This window comes from Orycteropus afer, unplaced genomic scaffold (assembly GCF_000298275.1).
Source record: "Orycteropus afer afer isolate SDZICR_OR568_19922 unplaced genomic scaffold, OryAfe1.0 scaffold00042, whole genome shotgun sequence".
NCBI classification, from domain to species: Eukaryota; Metazoa; Chordata; class Mammalia; order Tubulidentata; family Orycteropodidae; genus Orycteropus; species Orycteropus afer.
In genome coordinates, this window is record NW_006921629.1 from 5,689,144 (window position 1) to 5,704,422 (window position 15,279).

At 49.2% G+C, this 15,279-nt stretch overlaps 1 protein-coding gene across 1 annotated transcript in view; it reads right to left on the reverse strand.

The window, feature by feature from the left end:
- The window catches only part of NOS2 (nitric oxide synthase 2), a 49,733-nt gene that overhangs the window by 28,903 nt on the left and 5,551 nt on the right, over nucleotides 1-15,279 (reverse strand). Inside the window, exons 2-8 of the mRNA XM_007937554.1 lie at nucleotides 8,515-8,599; nucleotides 7,343-7,465; nucleotides 6,186-6,334; nucleotides 3,178-3,340; nucleotides 1,900-1,991; nucleotides 863-1,004; nucleotides 600-739 (exon numbers count right to left, since the gene is read on the reverse strand). Of these exons, the coding sequence (XP_007935745.1) occupies nucleotides 600-739; nucleotides 863-1,004; nucleotides 1,900-1,991; nucleotides 3,178-3,340; nucleotides 6,186-6,334; nucleotides 7,343-7,465; nucleotides 8,515-8,599 (894 nt within the window). The remainder of the gene's footprint in view (nucleotides 1-599; nucleotides 740-862; nucleotides 1,005-1,899; nucleotides 1,992-3,177; nucleotides 3,341-6,185; nucleotides 6,335-7,342; nucleotides 7,466-8,514; nucleotides 8,600-15,279) is intronic.

Below are 15,279 nucleotides of genomic sequence, written 5' to 3' on the forward strand. Positions count from 1 at the left end.
AAGCAATGAACTATGCAAAAATCTGAGAGACGGGCATGTCCGCAGAGTGGACAGCAAGTGCAAAAGCCCTGAAGCAGGACTGAGTTCAGCATATTCAAGGGACAAAAAGAAAATTCCAGCCCAATGCTTGGTACACAGTAAGTCTCAATACATGGAATATACGAGAGCTGCCTGGAGCAGGTGCTGAACTGCGTAAGCTCTTGATCTCACCCGGGCTCCATGATTCTACACAGACAGGAGAGGGATAGCTAAGGGTGTTGGCAGGAGGGTGTAAGAGTCCTGTGTAGCTCAGCATGGGAACCTGGGCACTTCCAAGTGTTCCTCTCTCGTGGTCACTGCTTCTTAAGCCCTAGGGGCCTATCTATCGAAGCCTCTGCTTCCCCCTCCATCGTCCATATACCCTCATATGTCTGGAGGCCAGAGGTGAAAGCAAAGACTTGCCACAGAAAGCAGGGGAGACAGGCAGGCTTGAAAGCCAGCCCTCCAGGCATTACTGCTGCTGCTTGGCTTTGGTGCGGGGAGTTGTCAGAGAGAGGTTCTGCACAGGAAAGGAGGGGGCATGCTATCAACGCACACCCCAGCACTCCCAGCACACTTACTTAGGATGCTCCATGGGCACCTCGAGCACAAGGTCAGGTGGGATTTCAAAGAGCTCAGGGTCACGGCCATCTGCCTGCAGGACCAGAGGCACCACATCGAAGCGGCCATACTTGGGCTTCCAACCCAGGTCAATGCACAGCTGTGGGGCAAGATAGGCTTTGTGAGTCTGCAGATCCAGGCACCTTAACTCTTACTGGCCCCTCTCTGTTGCCCACTGCTGGGCTCCTTGACCAAAGAGCCAAGGCTGAGGCTGGCCGCATACCTGGGTGAGCTCCACACAGGCGGGGTCTCCTATGATGGTGCCGTCGGGCATCTGGTAGCCAGCATAGCGGATAAGCTGAGCATTCCACACCCGGAAGTCGTGCTTCCCATCAGTCCGCTGGGGGAACACCGTGATGGCCGACCTTCCCCAAGACAGAACAGCGCTGTTTACCGTGTGGCCCCCAACTACCTCCTCAATGGCCTCACCTCCCCTCTATTCTTCCTAATCACCACCCCCTGCACCCAAGCAGACTGGACCACCTGCAGCTCCCCAATGTGCCAAGCTCTCTCTGGCCTCTGTGTAACCTGCCCCATTTCCTGAGGTATCCTCTCCTTCCTTCCCCTTCCAGCTCCTACCCTTCCTTAAAGACCAGTGTAGGGATCTCCACTCTAGGAAGCTCTCCCCATCCCTCAGGTGAGTCCAGCAACCCCTCCTGAGCCCTCTCCCTCGCTGTACATGTGTTGCCTTGCAGTGGAGTTAGGAGAGTGCTTGGATTCATCGAGGGCTGAAGCAGGTCTTGGGGCCTTAGTCATCTCTGCAGCCTTCCCTTGTGTCCTCCCTCCCCCCTCTAACCCTGTGTTGGGTCCCCATAAGATGGGCACTAGCGTTTCTTTAACAAAGAATGAACGAGTGGCCAAATGAGCTGTTCAGCCTTGGCTTCTTTGGGTGGTGAGAGGTAGAGGGAGGGTATATTGATGGGCAATGGATCTCCTGCTTCTAAGAAAAACACCCATAAGAACCATCTGCTGGAAAATCTCCCAGCCTCCCCCAAAAGTGGAGAACCCTAACTCTGAACATCCTCTCCAAATGGTTCCAAATCAGTAAGAAACCAGGAAAATGGTCTGTCAACACAGGCTCACTCATGGAGGCTCGGCTCACTAATAGGGGCCCATGAAGAGGCCTGAGTCTTCCTCCTTTCTCTTTCTCCCTGGGTTCTCCTGGAGTCTAAACCTCCCCCACTAAACCCGCCTGTATCTTTTGGGTAGGACTCTGGGGCAGGCGGATCCCAGTCATAGCCTTGGGTAAGGCACACTCACCGGATGTTGCCCTGGTTGGTGGCATAGCGCACATGTCTGCAGATGTGCTCAAACATTTCCTTGGCAGTGGTACAGCTCCGGGCGTCAAAGACCTGCATACACCCCACCCAGACCAAGTCCATCAAGGACTGTGTGGACAGAGGCCTCACGTCCAATCAGAAGCTAAGAAGTCACCAAAGACTGAGGGGAGGAGCCTGAACACTCAACACCCAAATCAGTTGCCTTTGAGTCAACTCCAACTCATGGCCTCCCATGTGTATCAGAGTAGAACTGTGCTCCACAGGGTTTTCAATGGCTGATTTTTGGAAGGATCACAGGCCTGTCTTCCGAGGTGCCTCTGGGTGGACTCAATCTTTTGAGTGTTAACCATTTGCACCCCTCAGGGGCTCCACATACTAGGTAGAGGGATGTATTCTCCTCTTTACATCAGCTCCTCCCATCTCCCTGGCCACCATATCTCCTGCCCTCGTAAGTTTTGCCTGTGCAGGCAAATCTGCCAGGAAGAATCCAACAAAACAGAATCCCAAGAAAACCTGATTTGAACATGCCATGGATTGAGATATCTAGCCCAGCTGCTTTGCAACAAAGAAGGACATCGTAAGTGGGCTTCTGGCACCAATAACACAGCCAGAGTTGGTTTCCTTGGCATTTCTGATTGATTTCTCTGTTAAGTACTTTCAATAATACCCAACACTAAATGATCCCCCAGTAAAAGATGGCCTAGGAGCTAGGATAAATAAAATGTCCTCTACGAGGCAAGAATTCAAACATTTAAGGTAAACAGCCTCTCTCCTGGCACCAGGACCTCGATAATAATAGAAACAAGGTTGTTTGGTTTTTGATGTGCTTATTCTCCCAATTTTAATACAAGAGAAAAGGTCAGCCAGAAATCCTGGTGCTGAAAATAAGATTCTAGATGTAAAAAAAAAAAGGTTGTCATCAAGTCAACTCTGACTCATGGTGACTCTACATGTCAGCACAGAACTGTGCTCCATGGGGTGTCCAATGGCTGCTTTTCCACAAGAACATCCCCAGGACTTTCTTCCAAGTGCCTATGGGTGGACTCGAGTCTCCAAACTTTCAGTTAGCAGCCAAGTGTGTTAACTGTCTGCACCATTCAGGGACCTCTAGACATCTAGAGGGGCCCTATAATCCCATCTCATGTTCAGGGGTATGAAGAGAGAACTCAGGGCTGGGGGCACCTCTGGGCACAGTCATCTGCTCAGGGCATGCTCATCTCCCCAGCTCCCTCTCCCACTTGGGACTAAGGAAGTTCACCTTTAGGTTGGACCATTGGATCCTCCCAATGCAGCGGGGGGCATTGCGCCAGGCCTGCTTGGAGGCAAAGATGAGCTCATCCCCTGTCAGCTGGTAGGTTCCTGTTGTTTCGATCTCCTTTGTTACTGCTTCCACCCTGGCCAGATGTTCCTCTATTTTTGCCCTGGGGGACAGGAAGACATCCGGAAGATCAACAATGAGATGGCCTTAAATAGGATTTGCAATCCACAGAAGCAGGAACTGAGATAGGATGCCAGGAGGGAAAGAGATCCCCCCCCCCGAGACACTTCCTGCCAGGGCTTGGCTATACGTTACCTGTGCAGTCACACAGAACCTTGTGCTTAGAGAGGTTCCACACTTGCTTTATGCTCCACTGTCACCATCTTGAAATTTTTAATCATTTTCCAACAAAGAGCTTGCATTTTCATTCTGCACTAAGCCCTGCAAATTATGTGACCAGCCCTGGCCCACACAGAACGCTGGTATTTCCGGGCAATTTTTCTTTAACCATATATTCATTTTAGCTTGAGCAGGAGTGAGGAGTGTGGTTCTCCTCAGACACTTGCAAGCTGCCCATTAAGTAACAGCAACATTTTGCCTCAGAGTATGGGGAGCACCTGTCCACCTTCTCATGGTTAAGAGAGGGCAAGCCAAGCCCTCCCACAGCAGCTACTGTGTACTGAGTACTTCGTATGACTCTGGACTTACTATGACTCACTGAGTCTGTGAGAGAAGCATTTTTGCATTCATTTCATAGTCATAGGTATCGAGACTCTGGGAGGTTGAATATCAGGCCCAGGAACATCAGTGTGGTCAGGAGCAGAGCCAGGACTCAGACTTCGCCCCGTCTCTTAACTGCTTGTAGTACTACTTTCCACTCTAGGAGGATCGCAAGACAAGAGTGCCCATCTGACTTTTCCTAGGAGCCCAATCAGGCTACCCGGGGCCCAGCTCTGGGGACTCAGGGGCTGGCCCTCAGCACAGCGCCGCTCCTCCAGCAATTCCATACAGATCTGTCAACTTGCTCCTCCTCTCCCAGACTTTGAAAATATCCCAACAGGAGGGATTCAGTCAGAAAGGCTTTGAAATACACAAGCACACATACACACACCAACCTTGAGATTTCCAATCACCACCAAAGGCTTGAAATGACAATAAACTATTTAAGGAATGAACTCCTGATTAAGGACAGTAAAAAACTCAGAACACAATGGCCTTTCTGTGGATGAAGAGTGTCTCGACATCTCTTCTTGATTAAAAGAAAAAAAAAAAAAACCCAACACAAAAATACTGGATGATAATTATCCTCAAGGACATCGCTGGCATGAGGAGCTGCTGAGTGAGGGGGGATGCCGCCCCACCGCTGGAAACCCTCCCTCCCCAGAAAAGCTCCTAGCAATACTGCACGCCCCTCTGCAGCCAAGCATGAAAACAAGAGTGATCCTCACCACACAGGTGCTGTAATACACTTACACAGTAGGGTTAACATGCGAATACCTGAAAAATGGTTATTCTTTTATATAAATTGGCTCCCAATTGTTTCATAGTTTTATATTTTACCATTTTTCATAAAGTCACATTTCTGAAGCACTGAAAACTGTTATGAGGAGTCCCTGGGTGATGCAAACAGTAATGTGCTTGGCTGCTAACCAAAAGGTCAGCAGTTTGAGTCTACCCAGGGGCGCCTCTGAAGAAAGGCCTGGTGATCTACTTCCAAAAACTGAGCCATGAAACCCTATGGAGCCCAGCTCTACTGACACATGTGGGATCTCTGTGAGTCAGGGTCAACTTGGGAGCAACTGGCATCTTGTTGGTTTTTAAATTACATAAACCTGTTGCTGTCAAGTCAATTCTGACTCACAGTGACCCTACAGGATACAGCAGAAGCGCCCCACAGGGTTTCCAAGGCTGTAAATCTTTCCCAAAGCAGACTGTCACATCTTTCTCCTGCCGAGCACAGCCGGTGGGTTTAACTGCCAACCTTTTGGTTAGCAGCCAAGCGCCACAGTGCTACCAGGACTCCTTTTAAATTATACATCCATATTTTATTTGGCCAAAACAGCTGTTCTAATAACAGCTAATTCTTCTGTAGTGCTTACTACAGACCAGGTACTATTCCTACAGCTTATATACTTTAACTCACTGAATCCTTAGAAGCCTCTATATGTTGTTGTTGTTGTTGTTATGTGCCATCAAGTCAGATCCAACTTGGGTTTCCAAGGCAGTATCACTATAGACGTAGATTGCCCCACCTTCCTTCTGAGGAGTGGCTGGTGTATTTGAACCACCAGCTTTCTGGTTAGCAGTCAAGTGCCTTAGGCACTATGCTACCAGAGCTCCCTCTATATAGTAGATACTATTATTATCACTATTTCGGGTAAGGAAATTGAGACAGAGAGGTACCTTGCTCACAACAATCTCACAAGCCAGGTTCTATTATCATCTCGTTTCACAGATGAGAAATGTGAGGTACAGAGAAGATAAGTAGATTTCCCAAGGGTATAAAAACCAGGCAGTTTTTCGTTCTGTTGGACATAGGGTTGCTATAAGTTGGAGACAACTTGACAGCATCTGACAACAATGACAACATGAAAACCAAAACCTAAACTCATTTCCGTTGAGTTGATTCCAACTCATAGTGACGCCCAGAGTTTCCAAGGCTATAAATCTTTGCAGAAGTAGGTTGCCCCATCTTCCTGCCTTGGAGTGGCTGGTGGGTTTGAACCACTGAGCTGATTAGCAGCTAAATGCTTTACCCATAGGACTAGTTAATGATGGAACCAGGATTCAAACTCTAATAGTTATATTTCCAACTCACACGTTAGCCACCATTGCTATGTCTCTTTGTCCCACAATTATAAGAACCTACTTCAGGGTCATTTTCCTTGGAGAAGGAGGCTTTAGCCCTGGAGTCACTTGCACTCTGGGAAGGACAGGGGACTGGAGCTGGAGGGAAATGGCTGGAGACAGAGCAGAACCCAGGGGAAGGGGTAGGAAGCGAGCCTTACTCTTTGAAAGACCCATAATATTGGTTGACAAATTCAATAGCTTGAGGTAGAAGCTCATCCGGGGGTGTAGGCTTGTCCCTTGTTCCTCGGGTAAAACTTTTGTGGCTCATGAGGGCACCCAGGCAAGACTTGGACTTGCAAGCGAGATTCTGGAAAGAGAAGACATAAGATAAGAACAGGCTGCTTGGCCTACTGGGCAGGTGGTCATATCCATCCTCCCCCAGTGGCTAGTCCCTCTGGCCATCTCCTTTGGCTGCTTTGCTCTCTATCCCTATGGCACCTTCTCCTTAGGGTCCACCAGCCTTTCTCCCCAAGCAGATGTCTTCTTTCCTATTGGCTCTGTGCCCCAATGGGTATAAGCTGTGATTGGTCCTTCTACCCTGGGGCTCATTCTCTGGCCTGCTCCTCAGCCAGCCTCCGACCCAGAGTAAAGTCAACAACTCAGTCCCTTCTCAACTACCTTCTCATTTAAAGAGGCTGATGTTACCTCCTGTGGGGACATACTATTGATATACAGCAAAAATGAAAAGGAATGAGCAGATGTAAATCCCAAAGACACAGGATGGTACAGAAAGAATATTGGAAGGAAGTACACCCAAAGGTTCACTGTAGTACTTTCATGGAGGTGTGCAAAATCATCCTACTCTCATGGTCTTGAAATGTTCCATTCTTTCCTACTTTAAAACCATAAAATGCATTCTAAAGTTAAGATAAGAAAGTTAGAAGACAGGAAAGAGACTTAAAGGGTGCTTAGGCTAAGTACTCAGTTGACACATGAACCCCTCTCCAAACACTTGAATCCTTCCAGAGACAGGAAGCTCACTACTTAATGATGTAATTCAGTCTGGTTTTGGGCACTTCTCTTGCAAAATTCTTGCTGAAACTATGCTGACATCTGTCTAAGATATTAATTTGTATCTATAATATTTATCTGATCTTGTGGATTATCCACTATCCATTAGGGCAGTTAATAGAGAGTTGACATCATTTACTTCCTACTGTTACTTGTGAGGAATGTCAGTTTCTGTTCCCAACTCTCTTTGCCCAAGCAGATGATTGTTTGGTTGGTCTGAGGAGAGGGGCATCTGGTCCACAAAGGGCCCCAGTGGCTTCACTAGCCTGGGATAAGGTCCTCCCTGAAGCCCCAGACTTCTCACCGCGCTGGCCTTGTGGTGAAGGGTGTCCTGAAAAGTCATCCCGCTGCCCCAGTTTTTGATCCTCACGTGCCGTGCGCAGGCCGATGGGGGTACGTCCAACTTGACCTGGGATTCTGGAGACTTCTGAGAGGAGGGAAAAAAATCCAAGGTTTTCCACATGTCTCCAATCCCAGGACCCCACAGATCTCTCCCAGTCCCTGGGCCCTGCTTAGCTTTGGGTGGGGTGGGCAGTTGTGGGTGGGCACACAGAGCAGGCTGGTGTCCCATGGTCCCTCTTCCTTCCCAGCAGCTCAGCTGCCTGGGTCACTGTCTGCTAAGAGCTCTGGGTGCCCAGGCCACTGGCCAGGCTTCTTTCTCCACCCAACCCAAACCCAACCGAACCCGCTGCCAGCGAGTTGACTCTGATTCATAGGGAACCTGTAGGACAGAGTAGAACTGCCCACAGGGTTTCCGAGGCTGTCAATCTTTACAGAAGCAGACTGCCACATCTTTCTCCTGCAGAGCTGTTAGTAGCTAAGCACTTTAACCACTATGCCACCAAGGTTCCTCTACTCCCTTAGGTTCCTGCCAAGTGCTTCCTTAGAGGAACTGAAGCAGGAGGGACTAAGGTTAGATGGGAGACAGACTTCTTTCACAGCCAATACCTCAGAGAACAGCAATCAGGACGAGAAAGAAGGAACCACTGCCTTCCCTGGAGGCATGTAAGAATATGAAAGCCATCTCCTCCCCCACCTTCACCCACCTCCACCCACCTCTCTGTCCACCACTCTGGGACACAGGTTGAAAGCGTTTAGGGACGATGGAGCTCATGGGATGGAGTCTGGGACCAAAGGCTCAGCCACTGAGCTTGGGATTATTTTGGAATGTCCCACTCCTGGCTCCATGAATAGTCTGGAATTACCCCCCACACACACTACCACCACCTATGCCTGCCAGGCCATAGAGGCAAATCATCCAGGGGCCAACCTTGGGAACCACCACTCCTGACCACCATTGATCTTCCTGTTCACCCAAAGCCTTTTCTCACTCCCACCTGTGCCCCTCCTCCAGGGCTCTCTACTCTGCAAGCCCCACTTCCTCTGCCCTCCAGCCCCGCCTCCACCAGGCTGCTCAGCCAGCACCTGCCAGGGCAAGGGAGGAAGGGGATTCCCATGTGCATGTGACCCACTGACCTGTCCCGCCCCTGTGAGGGGTGGGGAGGACCCATTCCAGGGCTTGCTGAGGCTGTGACACTTGGTGTCATCCTGTGTCACGAGACTGCAAAAGGAAGCAGTTATGAGATTTAGTATCTGAAAGCCATGCGGGGTCCTGGGGTCTTCTCTGCCAGCACACTCATTTTTTTTTTTTTCTGAATTTTATTTATTTTGTCGTTATTGAGAATATACAGCAAAACACACAATTGAACAGTTTCTACATGCATAACTTAGTGACATTGTTTATATTCTTTGAGTTGTGCAACCATTGTCACTCTCCTTTTCTGAGTTGGTTCTCCCTCATCAACATAAACTCACTGCCCCCTAAGGTTTCTATCTAATCTTTTGAGTACCAGCACCCTCATTTGATAGATGGGGAAACTGAGGTCTAGAGAAAACGAAACCAAAATCACTACCATCAAGTCAATTTCAATTCATAGCGACCCTATAGGACAGAGTAAAATTGTCCCACAGAGTTTCCAAGGCTGTAAATCTTCATGGAAGCAGACTGCCTCATCTTTCTCCCTCAAGAGTGGCTGGTGAGTTCACTATGGTTTCCAGCCAAACCAAAGACAGGCATGTGAGTTGAACATTTACCTGAGGTAGATACACTCCTTGGAGAGAACAATCATGGGAGAAAGAAGGACTGTTTACGCACAGGTAGACAGCTCAGGGAACAGGAGTGCATGGAGGGATGGACACAGGGAAGAGGTAACGATCAGGAGGAAGTGGGAGGGGAGCTGTTGCATTGGGGTAAATTGTAGTCAATGTCATGAGACAAAGTGTCTGTGAACTGCTGCATGGAAAGTGAATTTGCTCTGTAAACTTTCACCCAAATCACAATTAAAAAAAAAAAAAAAGAGTGGCTAGTGGGTTCAAACCACTGAACTTTTTGTTAGCAGCCAAATGCCTTAACCACTATACCACCAGAGCTCCTTGAGGTCCAGAGAGGTGGAGTGGATTGATCATGTATCCACAATAAATCAAAGGCCGAACTATGGCCTGTCTCCTGGCTTCCAGGCAAGGAAGATGTGTGTGTGGCAGACAGGGGAGGGGGCGCATTGGTCAGACCAACTTCCCCCACCATCATCACCCTCCTCCCTTCTTTTTATCTCTTGCCTTCCCTCTACAAAGACAAGCAAAGCTAATGACCCGAACAGAAGCTCTGGGAACAGGCTACTCCTCAAAAGCCAAATACAAATGTGGGACAGGGGCTAGTGGACAGAGAATGAACCCCCCAACTCTGCCCTCCCACACCAGCAGGAGTGCCCACCACCTTCTAGTTTTTAGTGACTTCAGCTTTCTTTAAAACCCTTAATTTGCTGTTAATAGTCCTGTGAAGTCAATTCCGACTCACAGAGACCTCCCGTGTGCAGAGCGCGGCTCCACAGGGTTTTCAAGCCTAAGACCCTTCTGAATCAGGTCGCCAGGCCTATCTCCTCAGGCACTGCCGGGTGCCTTGGGATTGCCAACCTTCTGGCCAGTAGTCAAGAGCTAAACCATCTGCACCACCCGGGGACTCCTAAAAGTTTGATGTGGAAAACTGAAAACAGACCAAAGTAGAGGGGAGGAGGGATGGAAAAAAAAGAAAAAAGTAGAGAGAGTAGTGTAATCATGGGCTCCCCACCCAGATTTAACCCAATTAACGATTATTAACTTACAGCCAATCTTGTTCCAACTATATTTCCTAAACCCTGCTAGTTTTTTTAAAGCAAATCTAAGACATGATTTACAGCCATAAATATCTCTGTAAGCATTATTGGAAGATAAAGGCTTTAAAAATATCTACATATGTGTATATAAAATATTGTTGTTGTTATTGTTATTTGCCGTCGAGTCGGCCCCGACTCATAGAGACCCCTCCTTGGATTTCTGAGGCAGTATCACTACGGAAGTAGATTGCCCAACCTTCCTTCCGAGGAGTGGCTGGTGGGTTTGAACTGCCAGCCTTCTGGTTAGCAGTCAAGTGCCTTAGGCGCTATGCTACCAGAGCTCCTATATAAAATATATGTATTGAATATATGTGTGTGTGTGTGTGTTTTATTTATTTAAAAACAAGTTGCTTTTGAAGTAAAAAAAAAAAAAAGAAAGTTAAATTGCCTGAAGTCATTGAGAGTTGACTCTTGCTTGGGATTTCAGGTTTGCTCTCCTGGCAACTCTGCAGGGAGTAGAAGAAACACGATCCCTTTCTGCTGTGTGTGTGAGTACCCCTCTAATACCCACACCCCACACTTGACTCCACGTAGAAAGACTCACTCTACGGGTGCATCATACTAATTTGAAAGCTTGTGTAGTGTTCCATTCTCGTTGCAGCATTTTCTGGAGTGTGCACACGCACATCTGAGGAGATGGGGTTAGAGAGTATTACAAAGGTTTCTTGTTTTCTACTTTAGACATACCTGGGATGTTGGGATACAATGAAAGAGCACATACTGCTTTTTTATCAGTAAATGTAGTTACCATATATTTATATTAATGATATTATTAGCTACGGATATTGTTGTTAGATGCCATCAGGTCACTTCTGACTCATAGAGACCCTGTGGACAACAGAACAAAACACTGCCCGGTCCTTGCCAGCCTCACAATCAATGCCATGTTTGAGCTCACTGTTGCAGCCATTATGTCAACACATCTCCTTGAGGGTCTTCCTCTTTTTCGCTAACTCTCTACTTTACCAAGCATGGTATCTCTCTCCAGGTCCCTCCTATCAAGGAGCCCTGGCGGTGCAGTGGTTAAGTGCTTGGCCGCTAGTTGAAAGGTCAATGGTTGGAAAAAGATGAGGCAGTAACTGAGGGTGACTTGTTTGGGGTCCTAGGGTCCTGCTTTCCCTGCAGTCCTCACCCTTTCCACTCTCTTACACCTCCATATACCAAGGAGGGGGTGTATTACTGTAGGAAATTGTTCTGATTTGTAAAACAAAAACTTCTTTGCTCCCATAGCTCTATCTAAAGGGTGTACAGCCCCAGGGTGCTGAAAAATCCTCTGCAGAAAGCTTCCAAGTCCTGAAACGTCACAGTTCCTACCCAGCTGCACAGCCACCTCTCCTGGGAGTGAGCAGGCTTCTCTGAGCCATTTGTGGCTACTGAGGGACAACCTCTTACGGTTCTTACTGACAGCACCTAACAGCAACACGGTTCTGACACCACCAGTCTATCAGTTTGTGGCAGTCTGCGTGTTCCTATGATGCCGAAAGCTATACCACCAGCATTTCAAATACCAGGATGTCATGAAGGGCAGTTTTCAGCAGAGCTTCTAGACTCAGACAGACTAGAAGAAAGGCTCCCCAAAAAGTCAATGAAAACCCTATGGATCACAACAGAACATAATCAGACACAACGCTGAAAGATGAGCCCCCTACTTGGAAGGCATTCAAAATACACAGTGGCCGCAACAAAGGACATGGCTCAGGACTGGCAACGTTTACTTCTGTTGTGCACACGGGGTCCCCAAGACCGGGAGCTGACTCTCCCTCAGCTAAGAACAACAGTGCGTTTTGCACGTGGAAAACACTTGAAGTCAATCCTCATCAGAATCCTACAAGGCAAATATTACAACCGTTACAGTTACATGGGAAACCGCGGCTCAGAGACACTCAGTGAGGAGCCTCAGAGCCACCCAGCCAGCGAGCAGCAGCCGACTTCGAGCTCTGGTCCCGACGCGAGCCCCTCCCCCCCTCCCAGGGCAGATCCCGGCCCGGCGGGAATACCTCGCTCGGCTGCGGCGGCAGGCAGCCTGCGGCCGGAGGATCCTCCGGAGGAGGCGGCAAAGCCGGGGCCTGACGGCCTCGCACGCCGCGCCCAGCCCCTCGCGCATGGCCCGGGCGCCGGCGCAACTCCAAGAGCGCCCGGCTCCCGCAGGCGCCTTTATCGCTTCCAGCCCGCGCCCGGGGGCGGGGCAAGCTGGAGCAGCGGCCCGGACTCGCTTCGCGTAGCGTCCTGGGTGTCAGCCTTGCAAGCAGCCACCTCGTCACTGGCCGGCCACCTCTCGGCCGGCGCGTCAGCTTTGCTCGGTGCCATCTGGGGGGGACCCCCCCCACACCCAAAGGTCCCCACCAGGCGTCCTCAGTTTGCGGTTTGATGCCACTGGACTTTCTTCTCCTGGCCAAGAGTCTCTGGGATGTACGGCCTCAGGTTGGTTGGTTCCCCGCGAAATAACAACGATTGTAATAACTCCCGCTGCACAATGCCATATTGTTTACAAAGCAAACTTTCCTGTTATTTTATCTACTTCCTACTAAACCGGGTCCGGAAGTCAGTTTTATATTATTCCTATTTTAGTGAGGAGGAAGCTGGGACCCAGAGAGGTTAGGGATCTTGCCCAGGGCCACAAAGCAGCCCCAGGCCACAGCGCAAGCTCTCTCCACCTCACTTTTCTTTTCTCTGTGTTCTGAAAGATCCCACAAAGGAAGCCTAAGATAGCACAGTCTCTGTCCTCTGGCAGAGTGCAGGGTCCCTCCTGATCATATTGTTTGTTCCTGGTCATATTGTTGTTGTTGTTGTTGTTGTGTGCCGTCGAGTCAGCCCTGACTCATAGCGACCCCTCCTTGGGTTTCCGAGGCAGTATCACTACGGAAGTAGGATTGCCCAACCTTCCTTCCGAGGAGTGGCTGGTGGGTTTGAACCATCAGCCTTCTGGTTAGCAGGCAAGTGCCTTAGCCACTATGCTACCTGGTCATATTAGGGCATATTTAATTCCAAACCCAAATGGAAATACAGTAAAAGAGGACACCTATTTATTCTGAGCTAATTGCAATCCAGCTGACAACATGTAGGTCTACTTTATTCCAAATTCCCTATTTCTCCCCGTAGATGTTCCCACATTTGTGTTTGTTTCTAAAACACGTACACACAACACCCACAATTCCTAATCATTTGTTTACATGGAGCATAGATTCATTAATCACATATTATAGTAGGTTATTGGTCTTATTAGACCTAAATGGATTTGAAGACTACTTTTTAAAATCAAAATATATGAATTGGCTCCTAGTGCTTTTAGGATAAAATCCCCTTTGCACTCCTGCTTCCTTTTCCAGTAACATCCTCCCTGCCCCCCTCCGACTGTATTATCGAAGTCCACCTGGGCTGACCTCTTCCCAAAAGCTTTCTCTGACCTCAGCCTTCCCCACACTACAGCCAGGCTCCCCAAGACTCTACCACAGCACCCACTGCATTCACAGTCTCCTGTCACCTACTTGACACCCCCATCAATTTATAAAGGTCCTTGGCATCTCATTCTTTATGTCCTCCCCAAACCAGTGAGGTGGGCTTCATTCCCCCATTTCCTCTCTGGCAGTAGGAACTGGGTCTCTTTTCACAGTCCCTTTCATAATCCAGCACATGGTGTGCACACAGAGCCCGTATAGTGTGGAGGTTTAGATGTGAATGTAAGAAAAGACAAGCTGGTCCTCAGGAAGACCAGCCATGCTATTGGAGGGTGTGGGGTTAAGGGCTAAAGGCTGTGGGCCACACTGTAAAGGTTTGGGGAGGAAGAACATTCCGGATCGTCTCAAACAATGAAGGATGGATGGAATCTGGATAGTCAGGGTGAGGAACATGCTGTACAGATACTGGGAAATTGAGCATGGCAAGTGACATGCCCTCTGTCTGGGGAAAGTGATCATGCAGACCCTTGCAGGAGAGTCTCAGTGTGGTGGGAGATAAGAGGCAGTCAGGTTGGAGGAAGAGAGATCAGAGCCAGGGGCTACAGCTGGGGAGGCTAGCAGACAGGGGCAGCATTAATGCGATAGAAGAAAGAGACGTGGGACTTGGTGACTGACCCAGAGAAGGGTCAAAGCAGACTCCTGGGCTCAAGGGTGGGGGTCAGAGCCTTCAGACACACCAGAAGGCGTGATGGAGCCACTGTCAGTCTGCAGCGTTTTGAGTCTGAGGTGCCAGCAGGATATCTAGCAGCCATCTGACCTTGTGTTCTCATCTCTTGGTTTCTTGACCACCTCAGCAACCACAGTCCCACCTGCCCAGTTTCAAACACTCCCTCCTTCGCTTCATCCTAAACCTCCCCCAGCCCCCATGCCTGGACTACCTTGCTCAGGAAATGCTCCCCACTGCCAGCAGAGCTAGTGGAAATCCCCCCCAACACACACACACAGTCAAGCCCTCAATGCTCTGGCCTTGTCTTCTCTATCCCAGCCCCCTGGCCAAGCACAGTCCGCCTCTGAGGCTGCTCACCCTGCCCTTCCTTCCTGGAATGTCTTTGCCACTTCTCTTCACCTTCTTCATCTGCCCACTCTTCAAAGTCCACAAAGTTCATATCGCTTCTATGAAGCCCTTGCAGAGGACGTGCTGTTTAACGTTGCTCAATCCCATCCTAGCTGCCAGCAGTGACAATAACAATGAGACAACTACAGCAGATGCTGTTTATGGAGCAGTGACTCTGTGTCAATGAGCTCGGGTGGTGCAGTGGTTCCAGCATATTGGCTGCTAACCAAAAGGCTGGTGGTTTGTGTTAGGTGGAAACATGGCTGGCCAGGCGGGTGAATGATTGAGCCAGAGAGAATTACAAGAACTGGTCAAGCAAGGAGACACCTGGCCGGAGCCCATACCAAACCCCAGCACGTAGCTCTTGCTTACGAAAGACCCCAGCACATCACCCTTGCTTACGAAAGACCCCAGCACCTGACTCTTACTCACCAAAGCCCCCAACCATTTCCTGCCCACTGTGTTAATGAAATACCCAGGAAGAAAATCACTATAAAAAACCCTTTCTTTCACCTGGGCAGCG